Below are 22,298 nucleotides of genomic sequence, written 5' to 3'. Positions count from 1 at the left end.
CCTGAAAAATATCAAAGCATTCTGAAAAAACACTGCTAATCCTGGGTAGACATTAGCATCTACAAAATAAAAATGCAAGATAAAGGCAGGTCTTCAAAACTTTCCAGTACTTAAGTTTCTTTGTCACTTTCTCATATACCTACGAAACAGTATGTTTTTTTAAAAGACGTATGGTGTCATTCAGTTCCAATTACAAAATATTAAGGCTAGATTTAGTAACCTATGGTGTGGAGTCTGACATTTCCTCCTCCTTATTCTAGGCCTCTACACTTCCCAATGTTACTCCAAAACTGCACTTCTTCACAAGAATATACACTTCGGCTTCGGCACTGCTGCCAGACTAGAGAGAGGGTGAAGCTCTAAGTAGGGGATCTTTGCACTGTGTCCATCATTCTGCATATTTAAACAAATAGTATTAAAAGTCCATAGATACAGGATAGGACTTGAAACCAAGCTTTTTTGTGGCTTTGACCCTTTCCCCAAATCTAATACCTTTTTCCCCCACTGCCTCAGTCTGTGGCTAATTGATGGAAAGACACATGCTGGGTTTTTCCCCCCAGCAGCAGCACTTGGTAGCGGAAGCCTTTCTGGATAAAGAAAGCCACAGAACCCTTTTCTTTCACTGTGTTTGCAGTTTGTGGGGGGCTAAGCAGAAGAGGAACAACAGAGCTTGCAGTTCCTTAAAACACTGTCTTGACCCTTTATAAGAAGCTGATTTCCACTGTGAAAACATGCACATGTCTGTAGTCTGTTAGACTGTTGCAGAAAAAACAGTATGCAATAAGCATCAAGGAGCTTTTAGTAAAAACTGTTGACTTCTCAAAAATCTATGGATGGAGTTGATAATTATAATAAAAACAATGTATTTGCACTCAGAGTCACCAAAGTTCAGTCCAGTCAAAAGATCAGGCCAGCAGGATCTTGTCTTCTACTATTATCTGTATAGAACCTTTCCCTTCACAACTTACAGCAAGTTTGTTTCTATTAAGTACCACAAACAATAAAACGAATCACATTTGCTCTTATCTAGGCCCTGTTCAAACCCATTAAGGCTGTGGGCCCACTAGTTGCTTCAAAAGCAGCGAGAATGTTTTTTCCAGCTGCATTCTGAAGCGACTCTGCTCTCAGATGGACACATTTCCTTTCCCTGCTACTGATTTCAGACCTTTCAGGAGCACCCACAGCAAAGTGCTGGGTCAATCACCCTCTCTCTGAGCCTACAGCAAAGTGTTTCCATTGGCCACATCTGGAGTGGCAACAGGTTGATCTACCACTCAATTGCAAAATCTCTCAAGCTGAATAAAAATGTACTGAAGCTGATCCAACCAGATTTTAGAGTAAAAAGGGGCAGAGTTTGACTAGCGTCATGTGCCCTTGTTTTCAGAAAACAGGTGGCAACACACTGGAACCTGCACAACATTAAGTGTGTCTCTACCCTAAGTGTCTCAAAAGCACCTTCCACCTGACCTTCCCCCTAACTCTCTTACTTTGAAGACCTAACAGTCTAGACCCCACTTACCTTCAGGAACATGTCTTCCATACAAGACTTCCCATCGCCCACACCGCTGAATTATCTAGTGAAGCTCTGCTCCGCTCCATATTACTTTTATTTGCGAACTGAGATTTGCTAGGACAGTGTTTCCCAACTAGTGGGCCACCAGACGTTGTTGGACCAAAATACCCCTCTTTCCTGAACATTGGCAATGCTGGCTGAGGCTGATGGGAGTTGTGGTCCAACAACATCTGGTGGCCCACTAGTTGGGAAAGGCTGTGCTAGCATATGAGGCAAAGCCATTTCAATGCAGACATTGCATATAAGAAATAATTTCCAGAAGGAAGTTTGCTAACCTACTGTATCATCTGCATTCTGCCAATGGACTATTTTTAATACTCTAATACATCTCAAATACTCTCACTTGGCATCTGAAGCTTTTATTTAGACTATGTTTCTAACAGAAAACAGCCAACAAATGCTGGATCATGCCTATGTTATTTGGAATTATTTAGCAAGCAGAGTGCAAAATGTTGCTTAAGAATTCCAAATGACAGAGGCATGATCCAGCCAAAGTGAAGCACTTTTAAGTACCACTGTTTTCAAGAAAAGAACTATGCAAATATTAATTTGATTTCAACAGAAGATATTTAATTAATAATTTAATATGTGCATCTCTCATTGAAAACAATGGTACTTACAAGTGCATTTCTTCCCCCTTGATTAAAAAGTAACAAGAACATATGCTTACTTCGGGCAACATATGCTCCAAAAAGAATCCACATAGAAGCAATAAGTGAGCCAAACATTAACATGAAGCCAATGAAGAGCCAGACTCGAGCACCTGTAAGAACATATGAAGTCAAGCACTAAGATAACAATATCCAGAAATAAGAGGCCAGGGAGAAGCATCGTCCCTCATCATCCCACTGAGGCTTTCCCTGACCTATAAGATTAGATCCTGTTTTATGTGCTTGAATCCCCTGCATTTTTGTTTTATTTGGTTGTATTTGCTTTTATATGTTTGTATACTGCTGTTTTACTGGTTTGAGGTTTTGTTTTAATAATATTGTTTGTTTCTTATACTGTATTCTGCTTAGAGATTTTTTAAAATACATGGTTTATAAATGCTTTTAAATAAATAAATTAAATAAGTAGAACAAAGAAGGAATGTTTCTTCTAAGACCAAGTCTGCTGTGGTAACTGTGTGCATCATTTGAAAACAAAGAAAACATGGTTTTTGTTGCAAATTTGTTTTTACTTTGTTCTTGTTGCATTCTTTTTTATTTATTTATTTATTTATTAAATTTATTAGTCGCCCATCTGGCTGGTTGTCCAGCCACACTGGGCAACGTACAAGATAAAAAACAATACATTAAAACGTTAAAATTTAAAACCATAACAGTAAAACCTAACCCACCTCAAAAGCCTGCCTGAACAGCCAGGTCTTCAAGGCCCGGCGGAAGCTCATCGTAGAAGGGGCATGCCGGAGATCATTTGGTAGAGAGTTCCACAGGGTGGGGGCCACTATTGAAAAAGCCCTCTCTCTAGTCCTCACCAGTCTAGCTGTTTTAACCGGTGGGATCGAGAGAAGGTCTTCTGAGGCTGATCTTGTTGAGCGGCATCCCTGACGATACTGGAGGCGCTCCTTCAGATAGACTGGGCTAAAACCGTATAGGGTTTTAAAGGTCAAAATCAACACCTTGAATTGGGCCCGGTAAACAACCGGTAGCCAGTGCACCTCCTTCAGCACTGGAGTGATGTGATCTTGCCGGCGGCTGCCTTTAATCAGACGAGCCGCCGCATTCTGTACCAGTTGCAGCTTCCGGACCGTTTTCAAGGGTAACCCCACGTAGAGCGCATTACAGTAGTCTAGGCGAGAGGTGACCAGGGCATTTACCACTGGTGGGAGCAGATGGTTGGGAAGGTAGGGGAGCAGCCTCCGTATCAGATGGAGTTGATACAGTGCCGCCCGGCTCACAGCCGAGACTTGAGCCTCCATGGACAGCTGGGAGTCAAGAATGACCCCCAGGCTGCGGACCTGGTCTTTCAGGGGCAATTGTACCCCATTGAGCACCAGGTCCACATCCCCCAGCCTTCCCTTGTCTCCCACAAACAGAACCTCGGTTTTGTCAGGGTTCAGCTTCAGCTTATTCCTTCCCATCCAGCCACTCACCGACTCCAGGCACTTGGACAGGGTTTCTACAGCCAACCTTGGTGAAGATTTAAATGAGAGATAGAGCTGCGTGTCATCCGCATACTGATGACATTGCAGCCCAAATCTCCTGATGATTGTCCCAGCGGCTTTATATAGATGTTGAACAGCATCGGGGAGAGGATGGAACCCTGTGGCACCCCACAAGTGAGAGGCCAAGGATCCGAGACCTCATCCTCCAATGCCACTCTTTGGTACCTACCGGAGAGGAAGGAATGGAATCACTGCAATACAGTGCCCCCCATGCCTAACCTCTTCAGGCGGTCCAGGAGGATAACGTGGTCAACGGTATTGAAAGCTGCTGAGAGATCAAGGAGGACAAGGAAGGTGCATTCGTCCCTATCCCACGCCCTCCTCATATCATCTACCAAGGCGACCAAGGCTGTTTCAGTCCCATGTCCAGACCTGAAGCCCGATTGAAATGGATCCAGCATTGTTCTTGTTGCATTGTATTTTTACTGTATATTTTTACTAGTTATTTCTTATGTAATTTTTTTTTGGTAATATGTTGTAATATGTTTAATATTGGGGGCCTTTTGGCCAAAACGTGGTATATAAATAATCTAGAAACTAAACTAAACTAAACAAGACTTGCATTCATCATCACAATATGCCACAGTGCAACGCAAAGAGCCCATCTGCAAAGGAGAGCCTACTTTCAAGTGCTAAATCATAGATCCATGACAAAATCCAGGAAAATAAGATACATGTTGCAAGACAACTGGGAATATTTTGCCAGGGAGATATGCCTCAGTCTGTTCTTTTTGTCTTGTAAGTTCAATGAGATAGGCGGTATGAACAAATAACACTGGCAATGTTAATACAAAGTGATTTAATGGAAACCTATTTATACGTGGACAAACGAAGCTTGAGTCCATAGTTCAACTGATAACTTTTGAGAATATCATTTTCCCTCAGTTTAATCTACTTACTGTGTTTGCTATGAAGATAAAATAATAAGTGTCTCATGTATCTGAATTCCATGGAAAAGGGCAAAAAAAGAGTGTGTTAAACCAAGGAGGGTTCTAGAATTCTCCCATATATTTTTATCCCTCATTTGTTCTGAAATCTTCCCATTTAAAATTCTAGCCAGTAGTAGAAATCATTACTAATAATGCTTTTAAACACGTCAGGATCATGAAGGGATCCCTGCACCATCGCCAACTGCAGCACCTGCCTAATATCTTGCTTTATGGCATATGCTGGGACAGCCAGTTTTGATATGCTTCATTCTCTGCTTGCATAGCAGATTTTGAGGTAAGGATTCAAGTGTGAATTTGTTTGCGTGAATAAGAGTGCCCTCACCTGTTCTTCCTAAACATCCATCACCATAGCTGTCTCCTCTCACCTGAGCATTTGATACTGCATTTATCCTGCAACACAAAAAGAATATTTTCAAATTACATTTTAAGACTCCTACATGCAATCTAAAGGGCAGCAGCTTCACTATTTTGGATCCAAAAGATAAACCCTCTCCAGATTACAAGTAAATTCTTTTCTGGTATTCTTCCCTTTGATTCCACAGATGGTAAACTTGAACAGATAATAAAGCCAAAATGCCAGTAACCAGTATTTGAAAACAGAATTAGTAGATTCAGTGCTCTCAGATACTAGAGTTGGCATTTTTGTTTAGTAATCAACTATAGTCGTTAAAATCTCTTCTCTAATGTTACCAGTGACAGTGACTAGTGAGTTGTACTACAATACCAAAAACGTAAAAGGTGGCGATCACTCTACTCAATGTGTCCTCAATGTGTCCTCTAGTAGAGTGGATGGCTAGTATGAGGATATACAGAGTGGAAAAAGAAATGGAAGGATATGGAAGAATTGGGTCTCTGAAGGTGGTGAGAAATACTTTTAAGTCCGCAGGAAAACCTTTGTTTTTTAAAAGAAAGCCCCATATATCCGCATCCCACAAAACAGAAGAAACAGTGAGCTCTGCATGTATGCTTCATGAACGTTAAAGGATGAGAAATGGTGTTAGTACAAAAGAGCAAAATAGAAAACAAAGATGGAGGAAGGGATTCTTTTGTTTACTCTCTTTGCCATTTGAGGCTGCAGTCCAGTACACACTTACCTGGGAGTAAGTCCCATTGAACCCAAAGGAGCTTACCTCTGAGTAGACATGTACTGGATTGCAGCCTGAGACAAACAACTGCTCATGTGGTGGTTCTCAGATGGAACTACCTTTATATGTACTTACATGAAAAAAGCTAGCGTGGAAAACACTCCACAAGTATGGAATGCGTGGTTCATTTGTTCTGGCTTAGGGTAAACTACTGCTGCATCTATCATTATCCACCAACCTGTAAAAAACTGTAGAACAGGTGATTATTAAACCATGACAGAAATCTATAGAATGGCCATCTATGCTGCTTCTCCCCTTCCTCCTCTCCATTAGCTTGTGGCTCCTGGCTATCCACTCGAATGAACAGAAACTTTACTGAACATTCCCCCCCCAACAAAATGCATTGTAGAAGCTAGGATATCATTTCCTTCCCAGCCACAAAGATTAGAAGCTACCACTAAAGTATTTATGTGAAGAAGATGGCCTACAAACCATGCCATCAAATCTACCTGTCATGGATGAGCTCAATATGAAGGCCACAGTACAGTAGAAATAAACAGATTTATAGCTAGTGAAATGGGTCTTGGAAAGGAAGGCCTCCCAGCCCTCTCATTAGGTAGTGTCATACTTTGGTATTGGCTTTTAACTGCATAAGATTGTACAGTTGGCTCCATGACAGATATGAAAATAGTGTCCCTCTGTAGTAAAGGACAAATACAATAAACTAATGCTAGTGCTTTTTGAATTTTTAGATTACTTTTCCATAAAACACACACACACACACACACCATAATATGCAATAAAGGCAATATTAAAACAACACACAATTATACCTTCTTACCATATAAACAATATGCAAATACACAAACATACATTTTTTAAAAAAAATGTGCTTGTTCATATGTCTTTTTGAAATGCGCTCCATATTTGTGCTAATCAACATTATGAAAACCACATCCAAGGAATAAGTTGTATCAGACTAGCCTTTCAAAATCCTAAACAGTACTTTCTTGATAATAATAAATTATGCTACCTGAATTTAGTGACTGAACTTGAGAAGAAAAATTAAACATTCATCAGGAAAGAAGCCACCAAAACATTCACAAAGCATGCCTGAATTAATGCCAAAGCAACCATCAATGCAAATGTGCTGATCTAACAAATTTGTGTTCTCAGTACTCCAGCTGTATGGTAAACTCAGCATTTTCTGGCAAGATAAGGTCACTGACATCCTTGCTCTGGCCAACCTACTAAGTGTTGTGGCTCTTCTCAAAGAGACATGGTTGTGTTGGTTGGGAAATGTGCCTAAAATGCAAAATGGATGTACACTGAAATACATTTTCATGAGACAGCCAATTAACAGTGCAATTCCAAGCATGTTTTACAGAAGTCCCAGGGAGTTCAATGAAACTTTTTTTTCAGAAATTCCACTCAGTTTAATGGGACTTACTTAGAGCCTAAGGCCATGCATACTTACCTGGTTTGCACTGAATGCAGTGAGAATAACTTTTGAGAGAACATGTATAGAATTGCAGTGGAAGAGACTTAGTGTTGCCCAAAGCTCAAATATATGAATGCATAATACTTCAATTATTTCTATTTCTTAGGGCAGGGATGGGCAAGCTTCTTGCACCAAACGGACACATGCAGTGTTGGGTTGCACAGGGGCCTCATACCAGTGACTGTAGCTGGTGGCAGGCATGGGCCAGCACTAGCAGCGAGTGGGGCCATAAATATGCACATGCTTAAAACACACTCATTCAATATATACCTCACACACAGACCCTCCCCCCTCTGTTGCCCAGCCAATCAGCCATCAAGCAGGAAATATTCCTGGGTTCTATTCGGAATGCTGGGGGTGGGTGAGATTTAAGCCCCCGGCCCCCACTCCTAATGTGCAGAAGATTGTTGTCCCAATGCTGATACTAATGTGGAAACAACTCTATTTTCTTTGCCACAGTGTTGATGGCTGATCATCATGGAGAGGTGGGTGGGGCTCTCTTAGACTTGGCAGGTTTCACAGAGAGCAGTTAATGGCCATATGTGGCTCATGGGCTGCCCACCTGTGATTTAGGACAAAGCCTCACAAGTTGGCTTTCAGTAAAAACTAAACAACTGAACAAACATATACTGTAAATGAGAGCTGAAAATTTTACCATCAAATAATTTTAAAAATTCTGACATCAGTTTATGGACTGGCATACATACCTATGTGAAATGATTCTTACAACATCAGAGTGCAAATCATCATCTACCTACGAACGATTACAGATGCAATATTTGTGGCATATTTTGCCAACTTGGTGATTCAATTATTCAAAAAGATGCTTCAAGAACAGGATGCTTGCCAGACATTATAAGGACTTTAAATAAGGAAAAGAAATTAATGTATTCCCCTCCTAACTAACAGACTAGTTGGCATATTGCATTTGTCTCAAGACTTACCAAGATCCCAGCTACCACAGAAGCAACTGTATTTCTTCTTTCACTCCAATCAATACACTCACACTCAGGCCATCGGAAATTATCTAGGAAGCCTGCCATTTTTCAAGTTTAATTTGCCTTCTTTGCCTGTGTATTTACATTAGATTCTCATAAACTCCCAAGTCCTAAACAAAAGGGGGGGGGAGAGAGAACAAACCAAAAGGTCAATGGGGTTATGTTCATGCTATGTTCTGGATCAGGTTCAAAAGGATCTTGCAACTACATGAATTGCAGGTTAGATTTGTGATCCTTATATTTTTTTAGGAACATAAAGCTTTAAGTTGAAATGTTGAGAACAGTGCGAGTGAGCGAGAGCGAGAGCGACTTGTGCAAGGCTCCCCAGAAAATCTCAGCTAGGGACTTCCAGGCTCACAGATCCTGCTCAGCTAACACTAGCTCTGAGAAATGTTGAGGAACAGGAACATAAAATAAAACAGCAAGTCTCACAATTTTATCTTAGGAGTTGCTGCATCATGCCACCAACACATAAAAGCGGGACAATAAAGAGATATTTAAGGCTGAGCTATTACATCCTGCAGTTATATTAAGAGCATCACTTCACTTAAAAAAAATTGTATCAGAAATGCACAGACTATGCACACTTACCTGTAAGTAAGCTCCAGTGAACACAGTGGGGCTTACTAATGGACAGGCTTACACTGTAAGAGACTCAGTGTCACATGGAATCAGAAAGGCACTGGAAACCTGCATTTCAATCCAAGTCCTGGCAAAATGGCCTTCTAGTCAGCCTGCAGCAAGCAATCTTAATTTCTCTGTTCTTTCTTCATTTGTAAATTATTCATGAGCCTTAGGGCTACAACATTTCATTGATATATTAAAAGATGATGCTCATCATCTAAACTTTTTGTAAGTACTAGTTGTTTCTGTTTTTTACAAAATTAAACTACAGCCAAATTAAGCAGGGATACCTTTTTAAGTCGATTTGATTTTGATTTGATTTAAAAAGCACTGGTTTTTTTTAAAAAAAAGGTCCCCCCTCTTCTTCTAGATTTTGCCTGCTGCAACACTTGTATCTTCAAAAAACAACATATAGTTTTAGAAAGAGGCAGACAAAACAAAAATAGGATTATAAGGAAGTCCTACAATGTGTTCTCTGGTCTAAGAGGATGCAACACAAGGAAATTGAAATGCTCTGAAAATATGTCCTAGTTGGCCAGCAACCACAATGCTGTTGTGGACTGTGAGGCGTCCTTCCCTGGCTCTCCCTGTCAGGTTCCTACCTGCTCGTGGTTACTGCCTGTCTCTAGGCACCACCAGGGACTCCACCAGTCCGGACCGCACTCTCTTATGGTTTACCTATCCGCTCTAGCACAGATCTCAACAGATCCCCCTGCTAGGCAACCACCAGTAACGTCCCAATACTAGTATTCCCAGAGACTCTGAATACTGGTATTGTTATTCTCTTCACCGCTGCCACCATTTGTTACAGTTCCCCTTCAGCCTTGGTCATTACCTTACCCTCCCTTCTGGTCTGTGAAACCCCAGCCAAGGATCAGGCCTTTGGTAAACCAAATTAAATATTTATTACAGATAACAAAGCTAACAAGATTAACAAGATTTCTTCTTAAGGCACATAAGCATATGGTTTTACTCAATACTAATCTGAACTCCACCCCCCTCCTTCTTCACTCTCTCCTGGCAAACAACTCTCTCAAACCCCACCAAGCAATCCACTCTTTCTCTTCTCCCCCCCAGATTCGACTCTCACTCTTCCTTTTATACATTCAGCCATTTTAAACACTCAGCCAATCATCTCGCATTCTACTGCCCAGTCACTCCCCCTCCTCTTTCACTCCACTTACTATGTATCTTCTAAAACAACAACACTTACCATATATACATTAATATAGGAACATCACATGGACAAATAACCACAAACAACAACTCTTTTTGTCTAGGGTGGAGCAGAACAGATTTCTAGTTTATAAGCAATATAGCCTCATACTTTGAACATCACATCTTAAACCCAGCAGCATTCAAATCAAAATTACTCTTGTTCTACCTAACAGCGTTGCTTCAAGCCAGCAACATTCATGAAATATTTCTCACTGAGGGATCTCAGCTAACACAGGATTCAAAGCAGACTTCTATCTTGCTGGTTTCTACCTACAAAGAACTGTAAGATGCCACCAAACAACACATTTCATTATAAATGTTGAGGGGAGGGGTTCCAATTACAGGAAACAATTAGAAGACTCATCAAACCTAGCCTTCAGGGCTTGAAACAGGATCATCTACAGAGGAAAGCCCCTTACAGACTGGCCCTCATACTCCAGGCCAATGTTAAAACCAGGAACAGAAGCACAATGATGGTCCACAACAGATACGAAGTGAATCAAACCACAGAGGCAAAGGGGAGATGGGAGAAGAGGTAAAACCACTCCACAGTGTTGTCAGCTAGTCTGCCCAGATTGGGGTGTATGTGTTTTTTCGAACACAAAATATGCATTAGATCCACGGGCCAGTTCACATAGTCAAATATACAGAAATCCTGTACACACTGTGAGGTGTCTGCCTGTGCATGTGGAACTACATATGCAAGTGTTCCTGATCACACAATTGCAGTTACGCAAAGGGGAAGAGTGTGGTATATGTGCACTGCCTGTCTCCATCTCCTTCGATTATGTCTTTGTTACCCAGTCCACATACTTCTCACGTGAGGATAATGTCTCCTATCACATAAGGATAACTTCTACAGCGAAGAGCCAGTTGTGTAGTTTCTCCATATGATATAGAACCCTGAGAGAACAGGGTCCAGTCCCTGGCCCCTATGTCGTGTCTACATTGCTCAGTCCATGCACCTCTCCTATGTTGGAAGGGCAACTTCTCCAGTAGGGAATCTGCTATAAGTGTGTAGGCTCCCAACTATATAAGTTATCCTTACATCAAGAAAGAGGCACACAGACTGGGCTACGAGAACGCAACAGAGCTAAGAAGCTCAACCCACCATTGCCTATGACTATAATCACATGAGGGAGAATACCTGAATAAGGTTATAATGTGCCTCTCTTGTGGAATCATATATTCTTACATGCATATATGCATCCATTTCTTTTAGCCCTTCAATATCAAAAATGGAAGGATTGTGGCAGTTAATTATACTGCAAGAACTGACACATACAGCCAAGCCTTATACTATAGTTGTATGCACTGCACTTCAACCTTTGTGCTAAAGTCATTATCAAGAATGAAAGACACATTCCACTGATCTCTGTGAACTGAAACAGTAAATTTACTGTAGACTTCCTGAGTGAGGCTACAAATGAGTGGTGAAATTATCATAAAGCTAATTACTCCATATGAAATGATACTGAATATACACTTCAAAAGCCAGTTAGATGATGATGATGAACTGCCTTCAAGTCGATTCCAACTTATGACGACCCTACGAACAGGGTTTTCATGGTAAGCGGTATTCAGAGTGGGTTTACCATTGCCTTCCTCTGAGGCTGAGAGGCAGTGACTGGCCCAAGGTTACCCAGTGAGCTTCATGGCTGTGTGGGGATTCGAACCCTGGTCTCCCAGGTTGTAGTCCAACATTCTAAGAGAGCCAAATTCTGTGGAATAGTTATCCAGATTCTCCTCGACACACACTTTACTAAAAACAGGGGGATGCAAATTACTTGTCAACACCTCATCATGAAGATAACTGTCAGCATCTGTTCATCTCTAATCTAATGCACTCAGTAAAACGTTCTCACAAATTTACTTAAGGCAAGCTCACACATACATGTTCATCTTTCAGCAATTAGAACATCAACTAATGGTATGAAATAGCCATTGAAGATCAGATACCACAAACAAAATGCATGATCAAAACAAATGTATGCAATTTAAAGTTACAATTCTATGCATGTTTACCTGGGAGTAAACCATTCTGAACTTTTAGGGACCTATTTTCTTTTTAATTTTTTTTATTATTATTTCAAGAAGTAACATAACATAAAGTATCAATTAGGGACCTATTTTCTAACTAAACATTTCCACTACTGGGCTGCAAGCCTTAGAGAATTCAAGTGGAGGCAAATAAGGGCCATTAAAACTGCTTTAAGCATAACTTTCCCAGTGAAATCGACTGGATTAAAGTGTTGAAATGTTCATACAATTGAAAACATTTTTTCAATGGAAACAGTTCACATGTTCAGCTGGAAGTCAAAATGCAACATCTTATTGATATGCATGTATTAATCATTAGCTAATCTGTACACTTCCAAATTTTTACTTCCATGTTTTTATTTATTTTTGGCTGCTTTAAAAATACACGAAATAGAAGGTATATGTCCTTAAACCTAAGCTGTTTAAAGGTGCAAACTTTTACATTACTGCAGATGGATACTACTGCCCAAAAGGAAGTTTGCCTTTCAAACTCAGCCTTGTCCAGCCAACTCCAGCTTCTAGCAAATAAGCAGAACTCTGCTGCTTGTGATACACTGCCCTTCCTAAGCAGCCAACAAAGCTTTAGTCACTGTCTCCGAGCATGGTCCCACAAGTGGAACCGGTTTCAGGAGATTTAAAGATAATGTACAGGGGAGTTGCGTGTGTAATTTACTTTGAAGGCTCTGTAGATGCACCCGTGGGTGGAGATTGCATTCCCAACTATTCTCACGAACCACTTCAATTTTATTTTTATTTTTTAAAAAATATGCCACATATGCAAACGTGTGAGCAAGAGGCCAGAAACGGTTCCATACATACCGGTAATCCCCTTGCTTGGAGAGCGAAACTAAAAGGTGAGTGTAAAGCCCGCCTTACACGTAGTCGGCTGGGGAATTAGATGCCCGCGTGTGTTTAGGACAGATAATAGGCTCAGTGTGCAGGTGCAGTGAAATAATTTTAGCCTCTCTGGACAATGGCCTCAGCCCCCTCCCCCTATAGATAGTTATGCATATTTCTTCCCTTCCCTTCCCAATGTGGTACGCCAGTCCTGCTGCGTTTGGGGCCCCTCCTACTCATTTTGCTGAGCGGAGCCCTGGACTCCTACCCTAAAGTCCTGCACTGACGGCACCACCGATTAGACCGCAAGAAACTTTTCGGCTGCCTACCCTTTATCTTTCTCCCTTGACATTAATAAGGTCAATCAACGCGCAGCAGAGCGCTAGACTCTCTGCCACAACAACACCTCCCCGGTCGCTCCAGAACTTAAAAGTGGAGAAGCAGCCGTTGGCTTCGTAAGTGCCAGAAGGAAAAAAAGGGGGGATTGTATCCCACAAGGCGTAACAGCGGACGGGGCCATTCTCGAGGCCAGCGCCCACCCTGTGAGAACCGCCTCACAATTCCCCGCGAGGGAGGTGATGCACGAGAAAATATTTATCCGCCCGCCATAACACTCAGAAATAGGGGAAAGGAAAGTCTCGTCCGCCCACCACCTCAAGACCCCTCACCTGGAACAATCTTCTCCGCTCCATCCGCGGCCGTAACCCGGATTCCTCAGCTAGCAGGAGGCTTGGTGAGAAGTGACAGAGACTTCAGCCAATCGGCATTCAGCGCTTCGCATCACAATGCTTGATAGGCAGCGTGGTGATTGGGCGGCAGCGCCGCGCAGGCTTAGTTTGCAAGGCGACAGGAGTCGCGAAAAGGCTCTGGAGTGGTCTCACCCCACCCTCGACCTGTAGCAATAACTCCTCCGCGAGGGCAGGTGCTGAGTGAACAGTTCCGCCGCCTGCGGTTTCCGGGTGCGGTGCAAGGAGACGCGGGGTATAGGCTCGCCCAGGCTTTTAACCAGAGACAGCCGGCATGTACTCCAAAGTTTTTCTCACCAGGAATATTCAGTAAAACTGAACGTTGGCAGAGTCAGAACAAACAAAAGAAAGTACTTCTTCACACAGTGCATAAACTATGGAATTCTTTCCTAGAAAGAGGCAGTGATGGTCACCAGCTTGGATGGATCAGACAATCTCATGGAGGATAAGGCTATCAATGGCTAATAGCGACAAGGAGTATGTTCTACCACTGTTGCAAGCAGTATGCTTCTAAGTTCCATTTTAAGTGGAAATTGCAGGAGGGACGGGTGCTATTGCATTCATGTCCTGCTTGCAGGCTTCCCAGAGGCATCTGGTTGGTCACTGTGAGAATAGGTTGCTAGATTAGATGGGCCTTTGGCCTGATCTAGCGGGCCTTTTGTTATTATGGTGTTCAGCTTCTTTTATATGAGGTTGCATTTCCCTTAAGGATCAGTTTTGCAGGTTCAGACTTGTTAGATTTAGCCCTATCCCTTGTTATTCAAATGGCATTTCCATTTACAGTATTGCCATATCTGTTTCTGCCCCCTCCAAATAGTAATATATTGTCCTTTAATTTTGCCCAGTGGTTTGACCAGTCTTTTTTCCAACTTCTGTTTTTTGCATTGCCCTATTTTCTGCTATATCTCCAACTGCTTCACAGTTTGCTGCAGATAATTGGGAGAGTAATACAGATAAACATTTGATGTACCTTAAAGATTCCTACACAGTCAGAAAAGTGGTGTAAAAAGTTAACAGAATAAATAGTATATAAGGGGTTGGACTCCATGACCACTGAGGCACCTTCAAACTCTGATTCTAAGTTACAGAATGCTTTCCCATATCCACTGATACTACTTCTTTTACACAAACTTTAAATGATGATATCCACAGTGATAGTGATAGTAATTTTTGATTCCCTCTAAACCAGGGGTGGAGAACCTGTGGCCCTTCAGATTTTTTGGACTCCAGCTCCCCTCATCCTTGGCCATTGACCATGATGGCTGGGGTTGAGGGGAACAGCTGCATTTTGTTCTTAAATGCTTTTACACATTGTATTTATTTTATTTTTTTAATTGAATTGCTTTGCTGATTTGTTGTTTTCTGCCAGACTCCTTTGGGAGGAAATGTGGGATAGACATTTCATAAATAACGTGTGGAAGGCCACAAATTCCCCATCTCTGTTCTATACTTTACATCCTTCCCCAACCTGATGCTCTCCTGACGGTTTATATTACAACTCCCATCAGCCCCAGCCAGCATGTCAGTTGTAATCTGCACTGATTTTTTCCTTTACCTCTGTTCTCCCTTTATTTCTAGGAATGTTAAGCATGGCTGCCATTGATTTTGTTCTTTGAGGTGTGCTGGTTACTGAAAATGGAAATGGATTGCCTTCAAGTCAATCCCAACTTACGGCTACCCTATGAATAGGGTTTTCTTGGTAAGCGGTATTGGGGGGGGCGGGGGGATGCTAGTCCTCCCCTGCTGGCTAGGGCCTGCTCAGCTTGCCACAGCTGCACAAGCCAGCCCCTTCTGTGTCCGCAACTGGGTGGCAACTGGGCTCCTTGGGACTATGCAGCTTGCCCACAGCTGCACAGGTGGCAGAGCACGTAACCCCTGAGCCACTCACTGTGGGGGTGATCTTTAGCTGGCCCTTGACACCCAGTGGGGATTTGAACTCACAGACTCTGGACTCCCAGCCAGGTTCTCCTCCCCACTGTGCTATACCAGCTGTTATGCTGGTTACTAAGGCATGAAAATAGACCTATCCAAACCACACACATACTATCCAAACCACACACAAACATGCTGTTTTGCATAACTGAATACCATGGCTACAGGCTTCTTCAGCCACAGGATGATTAAGCACCATCACTGGACAAGCTAGGAAATGTCACTCCAGCATAGTGAGGAATCGCTATTAACCACCAATAAATGGCAACCTATATTTCCAAAAAGAGTGATTTCTAGCCCCAGAAATTATAACCATGGTGTCTCCCTGGGTTTAATTGTCCTGGGATGACTATTCAATGGTGCATCTGTCATCAAAATGGTGTCACAAGTCTGTCTCTTGCATCATTTTGAATATTCTGCTCAACAGATATACAACTCACTCCTATGCATATTGACTCAGTCCCACTGAATTCAGTGGTGCTGCTCTGGAGTAACTGTTTATAGTTTTTTATTACTTTGGAAGCTGCATACTCAGCTTTGATTTGGATTCCTGCATTGAGCAGGGGGTTGGACTTGATGGCCTTATAGGCCCCTTCCAACTCTACTATTCTATGATTCATTTTGAAGCAGTGAGAAATTCTCTGGCAAGGCTAGTGCAACCCTTTCCTTAATATGAGAATGGGGCAATCACTGCAAATGGCTAGTGCTAGAAAAGCATTAAAAGAAAACAATTGCAATCAATGAAGTGTGGAAACATACATTTTAAAAATATTGAGGCTAGGTGTTCACTCATTCTCAAGCTACAGCTGAAAGCAACAGATGTGGAAAAAGCAGGAACCTTAAAATAATGTGAAGCAGTTGCATCAGGTGGAGAATTCCAGAAGAGCTGATGTTTTTATGTCCTCAGTCTCCATCTCTTATGAAAGTAAGTAGGGAAGGAATCTCATTTTTTAATTTTTTGTTTCAAGATCAAAAACTAATATGTTCTTCCTTTAATTTTTTAATTTCCTAATTTGTAAATGTAATCAAACATTCTTTTTATCTAAAAATTAATTCAACACACACAAAGCCAAAGAAATGTCAACAAATACAAAGTTGCTGGTAGAAATGTGTTTATTTGTTCCTATACTTCCACAACACTATTACAATAAACAGAAAAACGTAATGTCTCCTGGAAGTGATATGAATCTTAACGTATGTGTAATAGCTAAACCAAATGATTATCAGCTTAATCTTATTTCAAAATAAGATTCATCCATTTAAAAAAACTGGCTTTAATGTCAGATGTTCTGTTACTTTCATGTTCTGTTTTCTTTGCCTCCTTTCCAGCCTTTTTTTCCATCTGGATTTTGTAGCTCTCCTGTGCACGAGCAATTTCTTTGCCAGCATTAAAGTGTACCATCTGCCTGCTGAGAATAGGAACAACCAAGTTGAAGTCATTAATTCTTTTGTTTAGGACTTTGATGTTTATTATAAACTGTTCACAAACCTCCTTCCATTGTTTCTCTTTTTGTGGTGTCATTGGCTCTCCCAGTTTATTTCTAGAAGCAACCATATCCTTTCTTAGTTTTTCAATTGTTTCTCGTATTTCTTTCTGCATGAGAATCCATTCTGGTTGGTATCCATTGTCTATCAGAATCCGGTTCAGGTTGTGAGTCATAGGATCAATATGTGGACAGTATGAAAATTTTTGCAATGGCTTTCCTTTACCACTAAGGTTGTCAAAGTCTCCTTTTGCCATAGATTCCTGAATGAGGTCTTCAACCAATCGTTCAATTGCTTGAGTGATTTTTGCCTTCTTACTTTGCCTAACATCTTTTGCTAACAAAGCATCACTCATTCCAAGCTGGTTCTCCATTTTTTGCTTTCGGTATTCCATGACCTGTTCAGAAGCCCGATCAACCCTAAATTGCATATACTGTCTTTCTCTTTGACTTGGAGTACCAAAACCAATACCTTCAAAACTTAAATACTGTCTGTGTTGTGGTGTTTTAGATTTGAATTTATCTTTCTCGTCCTCCTCATCCTTTTCAATGGATTTCATTTTCTTGGCCACATAGCTAAGCACAACTCTATATGCTTCTTCAATTTGCACAAAAGTTGCAGAATCTGCTGTAACCGATCCACTATCTGGGTGATACTGCTTGGCAAGATCTCGATAAGAATTTCTTACATCATCCAGTGAACAGCCTTCCGGAAGGTTAAGCAGCTTATAACAGTCTTTAATGTTTTTAGGCCTGTGATCTGACAGCAGTCTACGGTGATAGATAAAGTGATGCAGAACTGTTTTGTCTTTCTTTGGAACCAATGCTGAACATATCCAGGTACAACACTGTATTTTTCTGAGCATCACCAGACAATGCCACTTCATAGCTCTTCAATGCAGCTGTTGTGTAAACCATCACCTAATTGTAAATCTGAACAAGTCCAAGTGGAGTTTCAATGAATCATACTTGTTAAATTCTCTATTATCGTTATTGGGCTCTGTTCTGTGAGATATTAGGAAACAGAAATAAAGAGATGCATATACTTAATTCGGAGCCAAGGCTGCAATCCTATGTACACTTACCCAGAAACAAGCCCCATGAAACACAGTGAGGTTTACTTCTGGGTAAATATGCAAAGGATTTCTCTGCAAATCTTTGTGTATTACACTTTATAGCCATGTTTGGAACTTCCACAACATCAATGGAATCTGAATACTGAAGCCATGTTGACTCTGGTCTGTTGTGGGTTGGTATAACAGGAATCATTTCCTCTAATAACAAACTCAAGTGGTGAGTGTGGATAGAAATTGAGCCAAAACAGGACTACTGAGAAATAAGAGGGAGGTAGCAGCATGCTCAGCAGAACCCCAAGATTTGCATTAAGTATCCCCAAAAAGATCTTAGAGGCAACTGCCCAAAATAACAGGCCAGTGAAGACTGAGAATGCTCAGTAGCCACATAAAACTATCAGTTGAAAAAGAAAAAAACTGAGGGAACAGAGTAGAATGCCCTGCTTGAGCTTATTACAGCTTACAATATCTGGGAGTGGGACACGGCTGGCTGGCAGGAACCCTGAACAGGAGCACTTCAGCTAGGATATGAGCATACATAGCAACTTTTTGTTGAAGGTGTCACTTGTATTCTATATTTCAGATGTGCTTTCTTCCCAACAATGAATGTTTATTAATTTGTAAGGATAGAATCTACTTGCATGCAGACACCATAAAATTTCACTGACTAAACCTCCCAGTGAATTATCAGCTAAACAAGCATGTACTCAATTAGGACAACTAACCTTAAGCCCAGCCATGAAATTAAAGGAGGAATTGTGTTATTCCACATGCAATCTCTACCATTCATTAATGTACGGCAGAGGTGGGGGACCTTTTTGTCTTTATCTGGCCCCACCCTGTGTGCCAACTTTACAGGTGGGCGGGGCAACCACCTGTCAAATACATGCAATCATTATGACATCACATGATTGACAGGTCATGTGAATATCCTCATGCTTCTTTCAATCCCCAATGTTGGAGGTGGAAAGAGGAAGTGAAGGGTAATCTCTACTGTTCAAAGAGCAGTACTAGAAGGGAGAAGCGGTTTCCATTTAATCGCTTTCCCCTCCTTGAGCAAGCTGTGCTCCTACCATCCATCAGCTGATGGGCAATTGGGAGTGCACCTTGCTCCAGCAAAGGAACAATCATGAGCCCACTTTAAGCTCCTAATTGTTCCTATGAAGCCCTGCCCTTACCCTGTATGACATTAGGTGTAGGGCAGGTGGGTGTGGCTTCCTCAAAACAGCCTGGCAAGCCAAGTCTGGCCCATGAGTTGGAGGTTCCCCACCCCGATGTAGAGGGAAATTGTGAAATAGTCTTAACCAAAAAGCAACTAGCATTTTATCTTCCATTCTTCTAAAAGAAACAAGGTTATTCCGCATGCCTTGAGATCACTGAACTCTTCCAAAAGCTTTTTTTTGACTGTGGAGAAATGAAAATTCCCATCAAAGTTCAAATATAAATAATGACTAGGTAAGGTGAGTAGTCAATGCATTAATTAAACCACTCTTGTTAGTTACAATAGGTGAAATGTGAGTGATTCCTTATATTAACCCTTTTAAATCCTGCCTTAGCTTATAGCAAGCATTGGAAACTTGCAGTCCTCCAGGTGTTGTTGTCCAGTGCCCATCATCCCTGAGCATTGGACTAGGGCTGATGTGAGCTGAGATCAAGCAATATCTGGAGGGTTACAGGTGCCCTTTCCCTGGTTTATAGGTTCTTTGCCCCCCCCCTTGGAGAGTAAGATATAAAAGTAAAAGGATTAAGTCAATTGAGGAACTTCTAGGTGCATTTGGATTAATTTAAATAGACATAATTAGTTCTGTATGTTATATAATTTGTGGTGCTTAATCTCTAAAGTTAAAGGTGCTAGAACTTAAGCTGTCCTGCAATTCATATCTTTTACTTGGATGTCCTTCCTAATGAACCCAGATGCAAAGGACTGGTCACAGTTACAGAGCAGTGAGACAATGGCATTTATTACATGTTCAGTTATGCTCTCCTCTTTATTATTACTTCACATGTCTCAACCACACATCATACTGAATCTTGGTTTTCATAAGAAAACCAATAGGAAGCAATTTACAGATTTATGAGAGAATACTACTTACAACTATATAACTGTGGGGAAAACTGCATGACAACACATCTTTAGAATGTGTTATATTTCCATGATGAAGTATATATAAAGTAATGGCCACCAGCTTGGATGGCTTTAAAAGATTAGACAAATTCATGGAGGACAGGGCTATCAATGGCTACTAGCCATGATGGCTGTGCTGTGCCACCCTAGTCAGAGGCAGCATGCTTCTGAAAACCAGTTGCCGGAAGCTTCAGGAGGGGAGAGTGTTCTTGCACTCAGGTCCTGCTTGCGGGCTTCCCCCAGGCACCTGGTAGGCCACTGTGAGAACAGGATGCTGGACTAGATGGGCCACTGGCCTGATCGAGCAGGCTCTTCTTATGTTCTTATGTTCTTAAGTTTAACATTACAGATATCCTTCGCTTGTAGTAGTGAGCCAGAAGCATACTGAACAAAAAGCCCATAGAGCAAGTTCTAGCTCTTTAGACCAGAGGGTGCCAGTGAGCTTTCACCAATGAAAGCACTGGAACTACAATGCTTTTTGCTCAGCAACAATTCCCAGAGTTGTTTAACACTCAATCCCTCTTCTTAGGGAACTCTGGAGACTGTAGCTCTGTGAGGGCAATAGGGTCTTCTAACAACTCTGAGCACCCTTTAAAAGCTACAGTTCCCAGGTTTTTTGGAGGGAAGCCATGACTGATTAAAGTGGTATGATACTGCTTTAAATGTATAGTACAGATGGGGCCTGACTAACAAAGGTATTATGGCACTGTGGACAAAAGTGCACTTTACCAGGTGCATGAACAGTTATCCCACACTATATATCTGTAACTCAGGATAACAGTTTATGATGAAGTGGATGGTAAGTCCATAAAAGCTTATGCCATAAGCCATAATAAATCTGTTAGTCTTGAAGGTGCCACCAGCCTTTGTTGCTTTTACAATATACAAGATACAGACGATTCCTGTACTGATGTCCACTGCTGGATGTGTATACCATAATCTAAAAACAGTATCCTTTGTTTTACAATGATTGTTTTTCCCTCATACATACATCTTATTGATTAATCAACTAAAACTCATACGTGATAGCCACCTAATTCAGATTTAGAAGAGCCCTAATGAAATAAATGGACATGTCCATTGATTTCAAGGGGTCTACTCTGAGTATGACTAAAATTGGATACCACCACATATGATTAATATCAATCAACTAAGACTTTAGTTAGGTGATGTCTTAGTTTTCTCCCCTTTTTAACCCTGGTATATAGTAAAGAGTTACCTAAATCAAATCACATTTCTGAAAAAATTAAGTTTTCATAAACCTATGAAATATGTACAAGGCAAACAAAATTTGCTTCAGGTGATAACTACTCCATCATTAGAACTAAGTTAAAAGTCTAAAGACAGATTAGATTTGTCTAGTCTGATTTGTCATAGTTATGATTTTGGCTTCAATTCTCTTTCAAACATGTCATTTAAGCATACAAGGCAATACTATACATATCTATTTAGAAAGGCAGTTCATTTTCAGTGGGACTTATTCTAAAGTAGATACAGGATTATGGCCTGAAATTCTTCAAATATGAGACACACACAACTACGTCAGAAAATGCTACTTAAAAAGCCTTTCCCAACAATTACAGGCTACCGGGGGGGGGGGGGATATTGTTTCCTTTTCCTTTGAAAGAGTGAAATAGCAGTCTGGATTCCACCCTGAGTGGCACTTTCCACTGAAGCCAATAACAACCCTTCCGTTCTGAAATTCATCGTATGAGTCAACAGAACCTGGCCGCTTTCACTCATTTCACCTGGACATCAAGCAAAGCCCTCCACGCGCCTTGACCCACCTCCTCTTTTCACCTCCCTCTCACGCCCGCTGTATATTTTATATATTTATCATTTTACCCTTTAATGAACGACCTTCTCTTAGAGACTGTCCAGACAGACAACCCCACCCCCCACTGCCCTAGACTAAGGTTCATTACGCCTGTCGTGCCGCTTAGGA

General features: G+C 41.3%; 2 protein-coding genes and 1 long non-coding RNA gene across 10 annotated transcripts in view; 1 reads left to right on the top strand and 2 right to left on the bottom strand.

Annotated features, from left to right (window-relative positions):
- TMEM50B (transmembrane protein 50B) overlaps positions 1 to 13,862 on the bottom strand; it is a 22,137-nt gene extending 8,275 nt beyond the window's left edge. The window contains exons 1-6 of one of the 4 annotated variants that reach the window (XM_061627759.1): positions 13,662 to 13,858; positions 8,221 to 8,384; positions 5,911 to 6,023; positions 5,013 to 5,080; positions 2,244 to 2,336; positions 2 to 59 (exon numbers count right to left, since the gene is read on the bottom strand). In XM_061627759.1, the coding sequence (XP_061483743.1) occupies positions 2 to 59; positions 2,244 to 2,336; positions 5,013 to 5,080; positions 5,911 to 6,023; positions 8,221 to 8,319 (431 nt within the window). In that variant the 5' untranslated portion in view covers positions 8,320 to 8,384; positions 13,662 to 13,858. The other 3 variants (XM_061627761.1, XM_061627760.1, XM_061627762.1) reach the window with 3 other exon arrangements.
- Positions 12,862 to 17,309, top strand: LOC133385204 (uncharacterized). 2 transcript variants are annotated; one of them, XR_009762813.1, is made up of 4 exons: positions 12,862 to 13,010; positions 15,318 to 15,438; positions 16,472 to 16,596; positions 17,001 to 17,309. It is a non-coding gene; the product is annotated as an uncharacterized LOC133385204 (long non-coding RNA). The 2 variants fall into 2 exon arrangements; XR_009762814.1 differs by lacking the exon at positions 12,862 to 13,010 and adding an exon at positions 13,826 to 14,216.
- Positions 16,776 to 22,298, bottom strand: DNAJC28 (DnaJ heat shock protein family (Hsp40) member C28). Of its 4 annotated transcripts, none has more exons than XM_061627757.1 (2): positions 22,279 to 22,298; positions 16,776 to 18,160 (listed from the first exon to the last, which is right to left on the bottom strand). In XM_061627757.1, exon 2 carries the CDS (start codon positions 18,040 to 18,042, stop codon positions 16,906 to 16,908), a length of 1,137 nt encoding a protein of 378 aa, XP_061483741.1. In that variant the 5' UTR covers positions 18,043 to 18,160; positions 22,279 to 22,298; the 3' UTR covers positions 16,776 to 16,905. The 4 variants fall into 4 exon arrangements, with proteins under 4 accessions (XP_061483741.1, XP_061483739.1, XP_061483742.1 ...); XM_061627755.1 differs by having other exon boundaries at positions 22,199 to 22,281; XM_061627758.1 differs by lacking the exon at positions 22,279 to 22,298 and adding an exon at positions 22,199 to 22,249 and having other exon boundaries at positions 16,776 to 18,088.

The sequence above is a fragment of the Rhineura floridana genome, chromosome 5, assembly GCF_030035675.1.
Source record: "Rhineura floridana isolate rRhiFlo1 chromosome 5, rRhiFlo1.hap2, whole genome shotgun sequence".
Lineage (NCBI taxonomy): Eukaryota > Metazoa > Chordata > Lepidosauria > Squamata > Rhineuridae > Rhineura > Rhineura floridana.
Note: the sequence above shows the minus strand (reverse complement) of the source record. Positions and strands in the feature narration are given on the sequence as shown.

Excerpts from the sequence above, each read along its gene's own strand:
- DNAJC28 (XM_061627757.1), bottom strand. The coding sequence starts at position 18,042 with ATGAAGTGGCATTGTCTGGTGATGCTCAGAAAAATACAGTGTTGTACC.